Source organism: Osmerus mordax, chromosome 19, assembly GCF_038355195.1.
Source record: "Osmerus mordax isolate fOsmMor3 chromosome 19, fOsmMor3.pri, whole genome shotgun sequence".
NCBI classification, from domain to species: domain Eukaryota; kingdom Metazoa; phylum Chordata; class Actinopteri; order Osmeriformes; family Osmeridae; genus Osmerus; species Osmerus mordax.
This window is the reverse complement of record NC_090068.1, coordinates 5,988,176-6,001,307: the sequence shown is the minus strand read 5'-3', so window position 1 is coordinate 6,001,307 and position 13,132 is coordinate 5,988,176. Positions and strand designations below refer to the sequence as shown.

At 49.7% G+C, this 13,132-nt stretch overlaps 2 protein-coding genes across 2 annotated transcripts; both read right to left on the bottom strand.

The window, feature by feature from the left end:
* Positions 1-10: 10 nt before the first annotated feature.
* trpc6a (transient receptor potential cation channel, subfamily C, member 6a) lies at positions 11-6,770 on the bottom strand. The gene is made up of 14 exons (XM_067256821.1): positions 6,634-6,770; positions 5,881-6,209; positions 5,568-5,700; positions 5,115-5,415; positions 4,655-4,840; positions 4,083-4,247; positions 3,483-3,738; positions 3,081-3,308; positions 2,575-2,839; positions 2,062-2,257; positions 1,729-1,929; positions 661-711; positions 433-508; positions 11-357 (listed from the first exon to the last, which is right to left on the bottom strand). The coding sequence occupies exons 1-14, from the start codon at positions 6,768-6,770 to the stop codon at positions 221-223; spliced, it is 2,661 nt and encodes an 886-aa protein (XP_067112922.1). The 3' UTR covers positions 11-220.
* A 2,240-nt stretch (positions 6,771-9,010) lies between these two features.
* angptl5 (angiopoietin-like 5) lies at positions 9,011-12,341 on the bottom strand. The gene is made up of 8 exons (XM_067257749.1): positions 11,981-12,341; positions 11,017-11,188; positions 10,824-10,927; positions 10,660-10,753; positions 10,321-10,424; positions 9,925-10,045; positions 9,586-9,771; positions 9,011-9,443 (listed from the first exon to the last, which is right to left on the bottom strand). The coding sequence occupies exons 1-8, from the start codon at positions 12,056-12,058 to the stop codon at positions 9,121-9,123; spliced, it is 1,182 nt and encodes a 393-aa protein (XP_067113850.1). The 5' UTR covers positions 12,059-12,341; the 3' UTR covers positions 9,011-9,120.
* Between the last annotated feature and the right edge of the window lie 791 nt (positions 12,342-13,132).

The window sequence follows — 13,132 nt, the reverse complement described above, 5'->3', positions numbered from 1 at the left end:
TTCTAGGTGTTTGAGAGCATTATAGTAGCCTGCGTAGAATATGAATGGGCATTTGTTGTTTTAAAACAGGCAATACATCTGTCAGATGTTAGGTGAAGTTTGAAGACTGAAGCATGTTGATGGACCAGCCAGCAGTACAAGTAAACTTGTCAAAGTCCTGAATGTTCTTCCTTCTACTGGACCAGTGTCAGAAGTGAGAGTGTGCGTGTGTGTGTGTGTGTCACTTTGTGTTAAAGTTTGGCACTTTCTCCCCCAGCCTCCTCAGCAGCCCCTCCAGCTCCTCCATGCTCTGAGACTTCTCCTCCAGAAGCTCGTAACGCAGGCTGGAGATATCCTGCTTGATCTCCTTCAGCTCACCTACACACACACACACATTATGTTTCCACACACACACCGCTAAGGAGAGCCTCTAAAAAGGCATCGGTCTCGTACCTTCGTTAATCTCGTCGTTTTCTTTATCCGTCTGGGCTTTGATGATGTAGCGCTTGATCAGTCTTTTCATGACCTTCTACAAGGAAAAACAAAACAAATGACTCCACGCTGCCTAGATTAAGCCTGGTCTTTAAGCCTTCACGTCATTGTTTCTTTTAGTGTGGGATTTATTCATCTGGGAAATCCGACGTATACCGTCTGATGTAATCTATCGGCTGGGTGGCCCACCTGGTATCGTGTAGGACCAGCTGAACCACTGTAGACCTTGCTTTCCCCCAGCTGGAACACACAAGACAGTAATACTGTGGTTAACCACACGGACTGGCATACTGACGCACAGCGGATTCAGTCTGTTCTTGATCTACCAGCGCTGTTGGAGCCTTGTGGTTGTGGCCACTGGGTGGCACTGAACGTTCTGTGGGCCTCAAGGCCTTGGTGTCGACGGTTCAAAGTAAGAAGGGAGTTAGCAATACTTGCCAAGGAGAGTGAAAATGGCACAAAATAGCTTGTGTGCGTGCACGGATGTGTCTGCTGGGTTCTCCTCCAGAGTATTTAAAACAGCCGTGTGAGGGGAATTTTCATTGTCCAAAATGTCCCTGTGTTCTACTGTGCACGCAACCAAAATCCAAAAAAACAAAATGAGGGAGTCAGGTGGCTGAGCGGTGAGGGAATCGGGCTTGTAATCCGAAGGTTGCCAGTTCGATTCCCGGTCATGCCAACTGATGTTGTGTCCTTGGGCAAGGCACTTCACCCTACTTGCCTCGGGGGAATGTCCCTGTACTTACTGTAAGTCGCTCTGGATAAGAGCGTCTGCTAAATGACTAAATGTAAAATCTCTCTGACTTTTGACTTAACCCTTGTGTTATCTTCGGGTCATTGTGACCCTTCAGTCATTGTGACCCCCCCACGTGTTGCGACGACTTTACCTCATACAAAAATAAAGTGAAGCGGTTTCTTTTAACTGTCAGGCTGTATCACACCCCCCACAGCGCAAAGTTTAAAAGAAAATGCTTTTTATTTGTTTTTGTATTGGGTAAAGTTGTCGCAGCACAACGATGGGTCGTTGTGAACCTTCGGGTCATTGTGACCCAAAGGCAGCACAAGGGTTAAGCTGTGTTTGTGTACCTGGTTGAGCTCTGTTTGTGTACCTGGTTGAGCTGTGTTTGTGTACCTGGTTGAGCTGTGTTTTGAGTACCTGGTTGAGCTGTGTTTTGAGTACCTGGTTGAGCTGTGTTTTGAGTACCTGGTTGAGCTGTGTTTTGTGTACCTGGTTGAGCTGTGTTTGTGTTTGAGTACCTGGTTGAGCTGTGCCCCCTCGATGACCGGGTCCTGCTCCACCAGGTGGTGCAGCAGCAGAGTTCTGATGCATGTGACCAGGCCCAGGGCAGCCTTGGGGCTGGGCACCAGGTTGAAGGGCACAGGAAGAGTCCTGCCCTCCTCGAAGTAGATGAACCACAGTTTGGCGCGCGCAAACTTCCATTCCACGTCGGCATCATCCTACAGAGAGAGAGAGAGAAGAAAGAGAAAGAAAGAGAGATGCAAGATATCGCTTTCTTATAAACAGAGGTAAATAGTTTGCTGTCACGTCCAAGCCCTGCGGTGAAATCTAGTGTGTGTGTTATACAGTACCTCGATCTCCTGAAAGGAGCTGTTGATCATGGCGATGAGCATGTTGAGCAGCACGATCACCATGGTGACATTGTAAACCCCATACAGCACGTACCCGATGTTCTCAATGAACTTGTGCCCGTTGTTAATGACGACCGACTTCACCTCCGACAGGCCGAATATAGCCCAGAACAATGTCTTGAAACTCTCCTCCAAGCTGGAAACGGAGGGAGGGGAGGCAGGGAGGGAGGGAGAGAGAGAAGGAGAGAAAGAAGGAGGAAGAGAATGAGGGAGAAGGTGGGATGGAGGGAGATGGATGGGGGAGGGAGGTTATTTTTTCAAGCTCAAACGGAAACAATAATTCATATTCAAGGGAGGAAGCACAGATCCTCCTCATGAGAACGTAAACACCATAGCAACTGAGACTATCAATCTGAAACGAGCGCTGTGTGCAGGGGTCACACCAGCCAAATGAAATTCTCTGGGTAGCCTTTTCCCCATGTGCGCTCCTGCGAGCGTGTCTGCGGGCCTTACGTGGTAAAAGCATCGTTCTGTTTGGCTCCCAAATAGTAGGAGTACAAGTTGAACATGCCGATCATGAACGCCAGGAAGACGAGGATGAAGATGACCATGAACTTGAAGATGTCCTTGACCGTTCGGCCCAGCGAGATCTGCAGCGGTCCGAAGCTCTCATTGGCTGGGAGGATGTAGGCGATGCGGGAGAAACTCAGCACCACAGCGATGGCATACAGGCCCTCGGATACCAGCTGGGGATCTGATGGCAACCAGTAGATACGGGCTGGAGGGGAGGAGAAGGAGATGGATTGGTTGTTTACAGTGCCGCGTTTTTTGTGTCTGTGAGAGAGAGAGAGAGAGAGAGAGAGAGAGAGAGAAAGAGAAGTGGGGCAGCAAGTGGGGGAGACGGAGAGAGAGTTTGAGGGAGAGAGCGGAAACAGTGTTTCTTTTCTGTGTGAGTGAGACAGTGAGAAATAGAGAGAGGAGAGAGAGAGAGAGAGAGAGAGAGAGAGAGAGAGACTCACCCAGAGTGTAGTAGTGGATCTCCGGAGGCAGCGTGACGTTGGACAGCGTGGTGTAGTGCTGGTGGACGTAGGTCTGAGCGGAGCGGGCCAGCCGGAAGGCTGAGAAGCGGGAACTGAAGGAGGCTAGGAAGATGGCCAGCATGCCAAAGTCCAGAAAGTTCCACGGCTCTAACAGATACTCCCCCGGTCCCTGGCTCCAGATCTCCTTCACCTCCGCCCAGATCATACCTGCAGGAGGGGTGGGGAGGGAAAGTAGTGGAGTGGTGAGTTGAGGAAAGGAGGGAAGAGAAGAAGAGAGGCTGGTAGAGAAGGAAGTAGTAAACTGCAAGCAAAACATCCCTCCCCCCCCCCTTTATCTCTCTCAATTCTCTTTTCGAAAAACCGCTGCAGCCGCCCACTGACCCATGACCCAGGATATGATGAGGATCTCCATCCAGGTGAAGGGCGTGGTGGTCATGCGGTAGAGCAGCAGGGGGTCGGGCTCGGGCTCGGGCTCGAGGGGCAGTGCCGCAGGCCGCAGGTGAGTGGTCATGTTGGGCAGGAGCGTGGTTCCTGCGAAGCGGTCGGCAGCGTTGAGCACCAGCAGACACAGGAAGATGGTGAAGGAGGAGGCGTGGGCCACGAACTTCATGAAGGGGCTCCTCATTACTCTCCCTACCTGAGGGGGAGAGAGAGACAGGAACGATATGAAGTTGCCAAAACTCTGAATGGTATTCATCCTTTATTCATACATTTTATTTGTAATTTTTTTAAGGATCCCCTATTTGCTCAATGAAACGATTAGAAACATGCAAAAAGAATACCACAAAAACATCTACAATGACAAACAAAGAACCCCTAAGCCGATGTGCATAAACACAAGCATACATATTTCCAAGCAACACAGTCAATGAGCCACAATTTATGGGCACAGAGGGTACAGTTTATAGTTATGTGCCAGAACATTCACAAGATAACCTATAATAGCCCTTGTGTTTAGTGTGTAGTCCGTACGCTCCGTACCCTGCTGCAGGGGGCCACCCAGTAGGCCAGGGCCAGGCCCGGCAGGCCCACAGCCACGCCCAGCACCACCAGCAGCTTGACCGCTGTGGTCTGCTGTCTCAGACCAGGAAGACTCTCGTACCAGATACCCAGCAATTGCTGCTGACAGTTAGGGTGGGCCACAAACTGAGGGAGAGAGACAAGGGAGAGGGGGTGAGGGGATGAAACATGGGGTCAAGGCATGGAGGGAAGTTGGAGAGACGTCGAAAGGGAGGCAGAAGAGGCTGAGAGGTGTTGAAAGGGTGGAGAAAGATATTGGTAAAGAGAGAGGGGGCGTCGGAGGGAGAAAGGAGGGAAGCCAGGGAGTGAAGGGTTTTTAGGCTAGCCACTGTGTTTATTTCATTTGAGCTGCGAACATAAACAGTCGTTTCAGTCGAAATTCTTCTCTGATCCTGAGAGGACATTACTGGACAGCAGGATGGTGTGTGTTTGCTCGTCGGTCTGTGTGTGTGTGTGTGTGTCAGTCTACCTGCCCATCTGCCTGCCTGCCTTTCTCCGCAAACCAAATCGGTGTTTTGCGTGTGCCCACTGACCTTCTTGACCTCGTACTTGATGGCCAATTTGAGGCGCGTGAGCGAGGGTCGGCCCGGCAGGTCGAAGGCTTCGTCGCTGTCGGTGTCTCCACTCAGGATAGCCTCCACCTCCTCCGTGCTCCGACACAAATCCAGCAGACCCACCAAATAGTCTTTACACTGGCCCGACAGGCAACAGTAGTCATTCTACACAGGAACACGGAAAGAGGGTGGGGGGGGGGGGGGAGAGAGAGATGGAGAATGGAGAGCAAGAAAGATAAGGAGAAACAGAGAGACAGTGAGCGATTGAGTGTATGCGTGTGTCCATTTGTGTGAGAGAGACAGAGTAAGAGAGAGCAAGAGAAACAAAGGAAGAGAGAGAGAGTGATTGATCGAACACACTTGCGTATTGAATTGTGTGTGCGAGACAGAGACACGGAGAGACTTAACGGCATTCTCTAACATCCCACTGTTTATCCACCTTGAATTCCTTTTCGATGTTGGCCAGCACAGCCAGTTCATTGCTCAGCTCCAGGGCAGCCAACACTGGGTCTTCATTGGACAGGGAGAGGTAGGCAGGACTGGCGAGGCCTTTGTAGGCGTTGATCCGCGATCGCGAGTGGCTGAAGGAGTCGTACTGCTGTTGGTAGTTGCAGGAGTCGCAGCAGCAGAAATAGTCGTGGGGGGGGTCGATGCGAGCCCCTTTGCCCAGCAGGATGTGGACGATCTCATACTCCTGACAGTGGGCTGCCAGGATCACCGGGGTCACGTCATGGGAAAAGCTGTGGACACACACACGCATACACTCATAAGTTTGTTTTGCTATCCTAATGGGGCCCGACCATTCACTTCCATTCAAACTTGTGTCTCTAACCATTAACCCCTAACCCTAACCCATTCTAACTCGCGATCACACACACTCACACATTCTCACCGTGTCCCGTCCTCATCGTAGGCATAAAAGTCATCCAGCATGTCGGCCTGCGAGGGGCTGGCGACCAGACGACGTCTGTCACTGAACGAGGGGTGGCCAAGCAGAGCTTCAGTGATGCGAATATACCCCTTACCTAAGAAACACATACACACACTTGAGTTTCGGATCCAGTATGTGGGATCATTGTCCAAATCATTGTAGTCTATGTGGCCCCCAACTGATGGCATGCAGGAGGCTGTTTTACACTAACACACACACACACACACAAGTACACACACACACCCACATCGGCAAGCACACATGGAGCCCTTACTGATGGCTAGAAGGAGGGCGTCGCCTATTCTCGCTAACTCCTCCCTCCCCAGGAGCAGCTCTGTCACCTCCAGGTGCTCATTCGCCACAGCCAACTGCAATGCATTCTGGCCCATGTAGTCCACCGCGTTGACGTTGAGACTGGTCATGTGCGAGAGCATGCGCCGAACCTCAGGAATGTTCCCGTACTCAGCCGCATCCAGGAAGCGCTGCTCAGCCTCCGATAGGCTGACGGAAGGGGCCGAGAACATGTAGGCGGGGCCACGCAGACCCCGTTGGCGCTTAGCGATGATCTGACGCGCCAAGAGCTGTCGTTCCGTGCTGCCGCGGCTGTCACAGGGGCAGAGGCGGCAGAAAACACGTAAACATGTCAAGGCACAATGTCGACACACACAAGAAACTTGCAAGCTGGAGTCATTCATTGCATTGAAGCAAGGGGGTTTTGGGGGTGAACTATGAAAGAAGGAGAGAGAGAGTTCAAACTGTATCGAAAACTCAGGATTATGTTGAGAACATTCCTACTGGTTTGGGTTCAAGCAGTTAATCAATGCAATTCTCTTTTTCAAGGCCAACTATAAAGGGAAGCACAGGATAGTTTGTCTTTAGTTTCGTAAACAATTCCATATTGAATGAGGAACAAACAGAAAAGGTGATATCATAAGGCTCGGTCCACCTGTCCCACCAAGTCACCAGTCCTGAATATTGACTCAAAATCAGCTCTGTTCTCTGAGGGAGACGAGTCCGACCCACTTACCCAGGATGGAATCCATAGAGGTGGTCTTCTCCCAAGTCCTCGTTCACCAGGAGGTTGTCGCGGCTCCTGACCCTGCTCCCAGCGCTGTGGCCCGCCGGACGGCTGTGGTGATCCGTGGCGGACCGTCTGTGATTCATCCTCCCGTCGACCGACCGCTCCGCTCCCAGGGTCCACACACTCAGTCTCTCGTGCCTTGGGTCCCTGACATGTCTCTAATTCTCCCTCCCTCTCTCTCTCTCTCTCTCTCTCTCTCTCTCTCTCTCTCTCTCTCTCTCTTTCTCTCTCTCTCTCTCTCTCTCTCTGTCTTCTCTCTGTCTTCTCTCTTTCTCTCTCGCTCTGTCTATGTATGTTTCAGAGTTCTCTCTCTCTTTCTCTCTATCTTCCTCACTCTCTCTCTCTGTTTTGCTGTATCTGTTTGTCTTGCTCTCTGTCAGTCCGTGTCTCTCCCTCTTTCCTTCTATTTTCACTCCCATTTTCTCTCGGTCTCCCTCTCTTTCTCTCTCTCTCCTCTCGATCTCCCTTTATCTGCTTACTCTCATTGTCGCCAGCACCAGCGGATCAGGGGTGGAGTACTCCATTAAAGCCTTGCTTGACGTCTGTAAGTTTGAGGAGAAACAGAAAGAACGTGTTTAGTTGATTCAAACATTTGACCGGGTAATCTACTAGTGAAATACAGAACAAGAGGATCAGTTTTTCAATGCCCAGAACTAACGGTCTCACTAAGTCTATTCGAGAATAGAAAAAGATGCACGCCGCTTCTGTTTGCCAGATTGTGTCGTGTGGAGGTCAGAAAAACAAAGCAGTGCCAGAGGAAGGCCCTAAACACACACTTTACTGAGCTTACATACTGTTCTGACACTTTAATAGCCACCAAACCAGTTAAACATGCTTTGTGAGTGTGTGTGTTTGTACAAGTGTGGTTGTGCCTGTGTGCGTGTATGTGTGTGTGACAGAGAGAGAGATAGAGAGACATAGAGTTATCTCACGAAGAACTGCAGATGAGATTCCTCAGGGTTTTAAATTCCCAGAAGATTCTGCTTCCTGTGTGCTCCTGCGCAGATCCCCTGATCCTTAGTCAGTGTGGGAAACTCTACACACACACACACACTGTCACACACGTACACACATTCTTCCTCTGTACATTTTCATTATCAAACAGGAATACGTGTGTGCGTGTGTGTGTGTATCTGTGTTTTTTTTTAGATATTGTGTATAACTGGTGGTTTAAGGTAAATCAGAGAGGATCATGGGAAGGCAGGGTCTTGATCCCCATAAGTCTGTTTGCATTTTTCACACTGACCTTTTCAGACATACAGAATATAGAAGCCTATTTTGAGCTCGTTTTGGAGAAGCTGATCTTTAGACGATTCCACAGGTCATCACTCTGTCTGTTCTGGGTTCAACCGTTCTCGCTCTCCTTCTATCTCTTTCTCTCTTTTTCCTTCGTTCTGTCTCTCTCCCCCCTCTCCTCCCTCACTCTCTTATTTAAGTGTCCCATTTTCATTAAATAGAACTGACTTCTCACATTTTGACATGTAATGTAATTAAACAAACATTTTGTATCTTTAAATATCAAATATCACGCTGTTCCCCTACCCTTAGCCAGACTTGGGTTACTATGGGATGGGAGTGACCATGGATACAGTAACTGACTGGATGAGTTGATAAATAGTCAGACTGATGTCACTTGGGTGAACTTTTATTTAGTCTTTCTCTGTGGAGAACAGACCAAGCTCTAAATATAAACACTGCCATTTCAAGCATACACACGCACACACACAAGGGGTCCACTTGTATAAACAGGTTTTGCACAACACCTAGAATTGTCTGTGTGTGTACGTGTGGGTGAGTGTATGTGTGTGCTTCGTTAACGCAACCCCATTCATTATCTGTGGAATATACACACAGCTGAGAGGACTGATAGACCACCCAGACAGCTAGAGCTCTCCTGCATCACCAACAGAACATGCAGCAGAAGCAACACACACATACACACACACATAAGTACACACACACTCACATACGTACACACACACACACAGGGGGGAAAGTCCTCCAGGCTGTGTAGGCCAATGAGCTCTCCCAGCTGTCAGTCTGTTATCCAGACTTGGGTTTGAGGCAGGCCTTTCTAGAACCTTCTGTCTGGACCCTCTGAACAGAGGTCAAGGTTCAAGTCGAGAGTCAGAAGGAATCAGAGTGACCAACCAAGTCGATTAGCTATGACTTACACAGTCTGGTCTCCTGTGTGCCCCTCATGTTGTGGAGACACACAAAGCGCCATCTACTGGAGGAACTTGGTAATGAAACGTACAGCGGCACAGTGTTCAGATTGTTTTATTGTTATCACCGAAAAGAGAAACATGGTTCCATTTATCTTAGCTCTAAGCTTAGCTGACAACAAACTACGAACACTAGTCCACTACGTCCTCCCTCTCTTCCTCCTCTCGCCCTCTCTCTCCCTCCCTCCTTCCTTCCGTCCTCCCTCGTTCAGTTGTTTGTGGTGATTCTCCGGATCTTCATGGTGACCGAGCGGATGTTGTGGGGCACTCCGCTCCGCGTCCACGTGTCCCAGTGGATGTGGGCCGCCTCCTCCGCGCCCCGGCCGGGGTCGTCCTGGGGGGAGCTGTTGAGGTTGGCCAGGCCACACTGGTTGAACCACCAGCCCGTGTGCTGGTGCTGAGCGCTGCAGCTCTCCACCGTCTCGTTGCCGATGGCGCAGAACGGGAAGCAGCCGTCGTTGTCCACGTCCGACGTGCTGAACGGGGCCGTGTCCTGGTTCTGCTCCTGGTCGTAGCCGCGGAATGCGTCGCCTGAAGGTCAAAGTAGTTTTCCGGCTTGACCAACCCAAAATAAACCCCTTAACCAGAACTGTAACCTTGTAACTTCATTCATCCTCAGACACAGCTTGAAATCAAATTGACTATTTATGGGTAGGTAGCTGTGTGTGTGTACCTGCACTTCCTGCGTAGCGTCCCAGGTGTATGCTGTAGAACTGCGTCTCGTTGTCCAAGCGGAAGTCGTCGTAAGATGCGTAGGAGGTGGTTTCGTCGTAAGAGACCAGGGCAATGTGAAGCTGGAACCGAGCATCCTTCTGGTTAACGATGTGGAACGCCTTCCTCAGGCCCAGCCAGTGCTCTCCTACACAGACACACACACATTCCACGCACACACAAACACAGAGTAGTACACTCAAAACTTGGGGACGTACAATCGCACGACACAATTCGCAAACCCACGTATGCATCACAGTTCTCTATCCAAAAAATGTATACTCTTGTAACCCAGAGTGACCTGGAAGGTGTCCGAACCCGTCAGCGTAGTCTGCCCAGGGTCGCTTGAAGTCCGTCAGTCCGTCTGTCCTTCTCTGCATCACTGTCCATCCGCCCCCCATGTAGTCCATCTCACAGAACACCTGTGGCGACACATGGGAGAGGATATGTGTGAGTGTATGTGTGACCGTGTGTGTGTGGACGTGGTTGTCTGTCTAGTTGCCAATCTGCCTCTAGGTATCCATGTATGTGTAACTTGCGCATGTGGCGTGTATGTGTGTGTGTGCTTAATTATTCTTGTGAGAACCAGAAGTGCCCACAAGAACAGTAAACAAAGGAAAACACCATTTTAATCGGGACTGAATTGTGGGTCGTCACAAGATATAGTAAAACAAACATGCGTGTGCGTGGGCGATACCTCGAAGGCAGTTTCCGTGTTCTCCGGGTGGATGATGTAGATTCCGCTGGGGATCTTGGGAACCACAGGTCCCAGGCTGTCTTTAATGTCACTGCAGTCTCTCCCTGGAGACAACACGGTCACCACAGTGACACCACAGTGACAGAAAAGATCCATGGTCCTTAACTAACACTAGCTAAGCATTCACTACGGGCTAAACTTAGTTTTCTATGAAAACATTCATCATTCCAACGTTATCTGAGGTCAGGCCAGCAACGCAGGCGGGTCCTGGGGAGCAGATGGACTGCTGAACTGTGTGTCTTTGTGGGTGGAGTCGCAGGGGGTGTGGTGGGCTGTTACCGTGAGACGGGACAGGCTTGATGGAGTACATCTCACTGTTGCTCCTCTGGACCTCTGAGCTGAGGGTCTGCACCTTGGTCATCAGCTCTGTCACCTGGCAACGACACGCAGCTTTGAGTGTGTTTGTGTGTGTGTGTTTGTGTGTGTGTGGGGGGGGGTCGTACCTGGCTGGTTAGGAACTCCAAGGTTCTCTGCTGCTCCTCCATGACATCTCGGATCAGTTTCCTGGTGCTCCTCGCGTAAGTTACCAGAGACTGCTGCAGGTGACCTACACACACACACACACACGCACGCACACACACAGATGAGAGGAAAGATGGTAAAGCCAAAGAGGAAACTGGTGAGGTTGAAAATTACCACAGAGCGAATGCTTCTCCTCTCGAAGCAGCTTGGCTGTGATGTCACAGGGGACAGAGCAGCCCTCCCGACCCCTGCCTCCTGCCGGGGCCTTGTGGTTCTTCACCAGCGTTTCGGAAAATTCATCCGTGTCCGCTTCAGATTGGTTCAGACTGGTTCTGCTCTCTGTGTCCTGGCAAACAGGGAGAGACACGACGTTTGACCATGAATGGGGTCATTTACCACGTTTTTGGAGTTAGGCCTACCCGCCAGTTGAGTTGGCACCACCTGAAACGCAACTTTAGTTGAGAACTCTCAATGTTCCCTCAGGGCAAATCATTTAAATCATTCATGCTCCGACGGAGGTAAAATAATGACAAGGTCATTAGAAAACAAGCTCTGAAAGCGCTCAATTTAAATAGCTATTCCCCATAGAGGAGAACGATGATGCATATTGTTCATTTTATAGAGAGTAGTGACTAAATGAGTCAAATTTGGGCATGGCTACTCCCGATCTGCAATACTCTGAATCTACCAGTGACATCATAATGGAATGTTGATCAAAGGAAAAACAGATGTCAACAGTTGTACAATGTAAACAGAGGACTTTTAGGTAATTAAACCAGTTACAATTTGTCATGCTTTGTCTGTAAAGATTGTTTTGAAGTTGCTTTCAGTTACCAGTGGACCTTTAACGTTTTAACATGTTGTTTTTGCTTGACGTGAAGAGTTTAGGAGACATTCCAATGCATGTATGTCATCTTGCACAACAATAAACCAACATTGGACAGCTGTCGATAGAGTTTGATAGTCAATAGTCAATTAGTTTGACTTCACCAAACTCAATGACGACACCTACTGTTCTGTCAAAGATCTTTAAGGCACATTTATATCATGACCCTGCAGTAGTTAGACAAGAGTTTAGCATCTACATGCTCTCTAAAGCAGCAGTCCGTCCTTCGGGATAGGAACTAAAGACACCTACTGTGCGTTCTGTGGAGATATTGAGAGAGGCAGGGAGGTGAGGGGAAAGGAGCAGGGTGAGCACAGTCAGCCACATCATGCCTAATCCGTCCGACTGTTGGCAAGCGGTAATCCGAGGAGAACTTTCTTCCAGATAACTCCCTCAGCTACCTCCGGGAATCTCCCACACACAGACCAATGAGCACCCTTGGCTGAACCTGACTCCACTCTCCTCTCTCTTTCACTCCTTCCCTATCTCTGTCTCTTGCGCTCTGTCTGTAAATCTGTTTTCCACTCTCCCTCTCTCTCTCTCTCTTGCCTGTCTGTTTCTCTCACTCTCTCTCTCTCTGGCTCTTTATCTTGACAAACTTTCTCCCCTTTGGCGTGCTTTCTTCCCTGCCTCCCGTTTCCTTTGTCACTGTAGTCCTTCACTCTCTCTGTCTCCCTGACTCCACTTTCTCCTCAGCTCTCTCACTCTCTCCTCCTCTCTTTTCATCACCCCTGCTTTCCCCCAATAAAATCCCATGACAAAAAAAGCCTTTGGTCTTTCCGTGAGTCAGCGAGAGACCTGCGGGAGGCTCCATAACTTTCCTACCTTTAGTTTAGAAGTACCTCTATCTGCTGACTGTGGACTAGTGTAGCCTTTCAACCTCTAATGGTTCATGTGTGTTTCCAGAGGAGAAATTCTGTGATCTCAAAGCTTTGGTTGAAGGGCAACCAAGGGCCAGTAGCTTTGTACGGCATTGTTATTGCACAGCTGTGACTGAGGCCGCATCCTGCCTCAGACATGAGAACCAGATGTAGTTGGGAAATGGGACACCTCAAAGTGGAGGGGAGTCCTGTGTGTGTGTGTGTGTGTGTGTTTGTGTGTGTGTCTGTATGTGTGTGTGTGTTACCAGAACAGAGGGAGGGATCTACCAGTGGTGTATGGGGACCTGCGGAAAAGAAACAAAGGAAAACGCAGCCTACATGTCTCAGTTCACGTACGACACACATCCCTTTCCATTCTCTCCGTCAGACAAGTGAACTCAGCTTATTGGACCAATGACCCGTGTTAATTAGACAGTTAAGCAGGAAGGAAACAGAATAGTAGTAGACTATGTGGCTCTGGTGGAGCTCACACACAGATCCAATAACCCTCCAGCTGGAGCCAGCCTGCCGGTTGGTACACAGG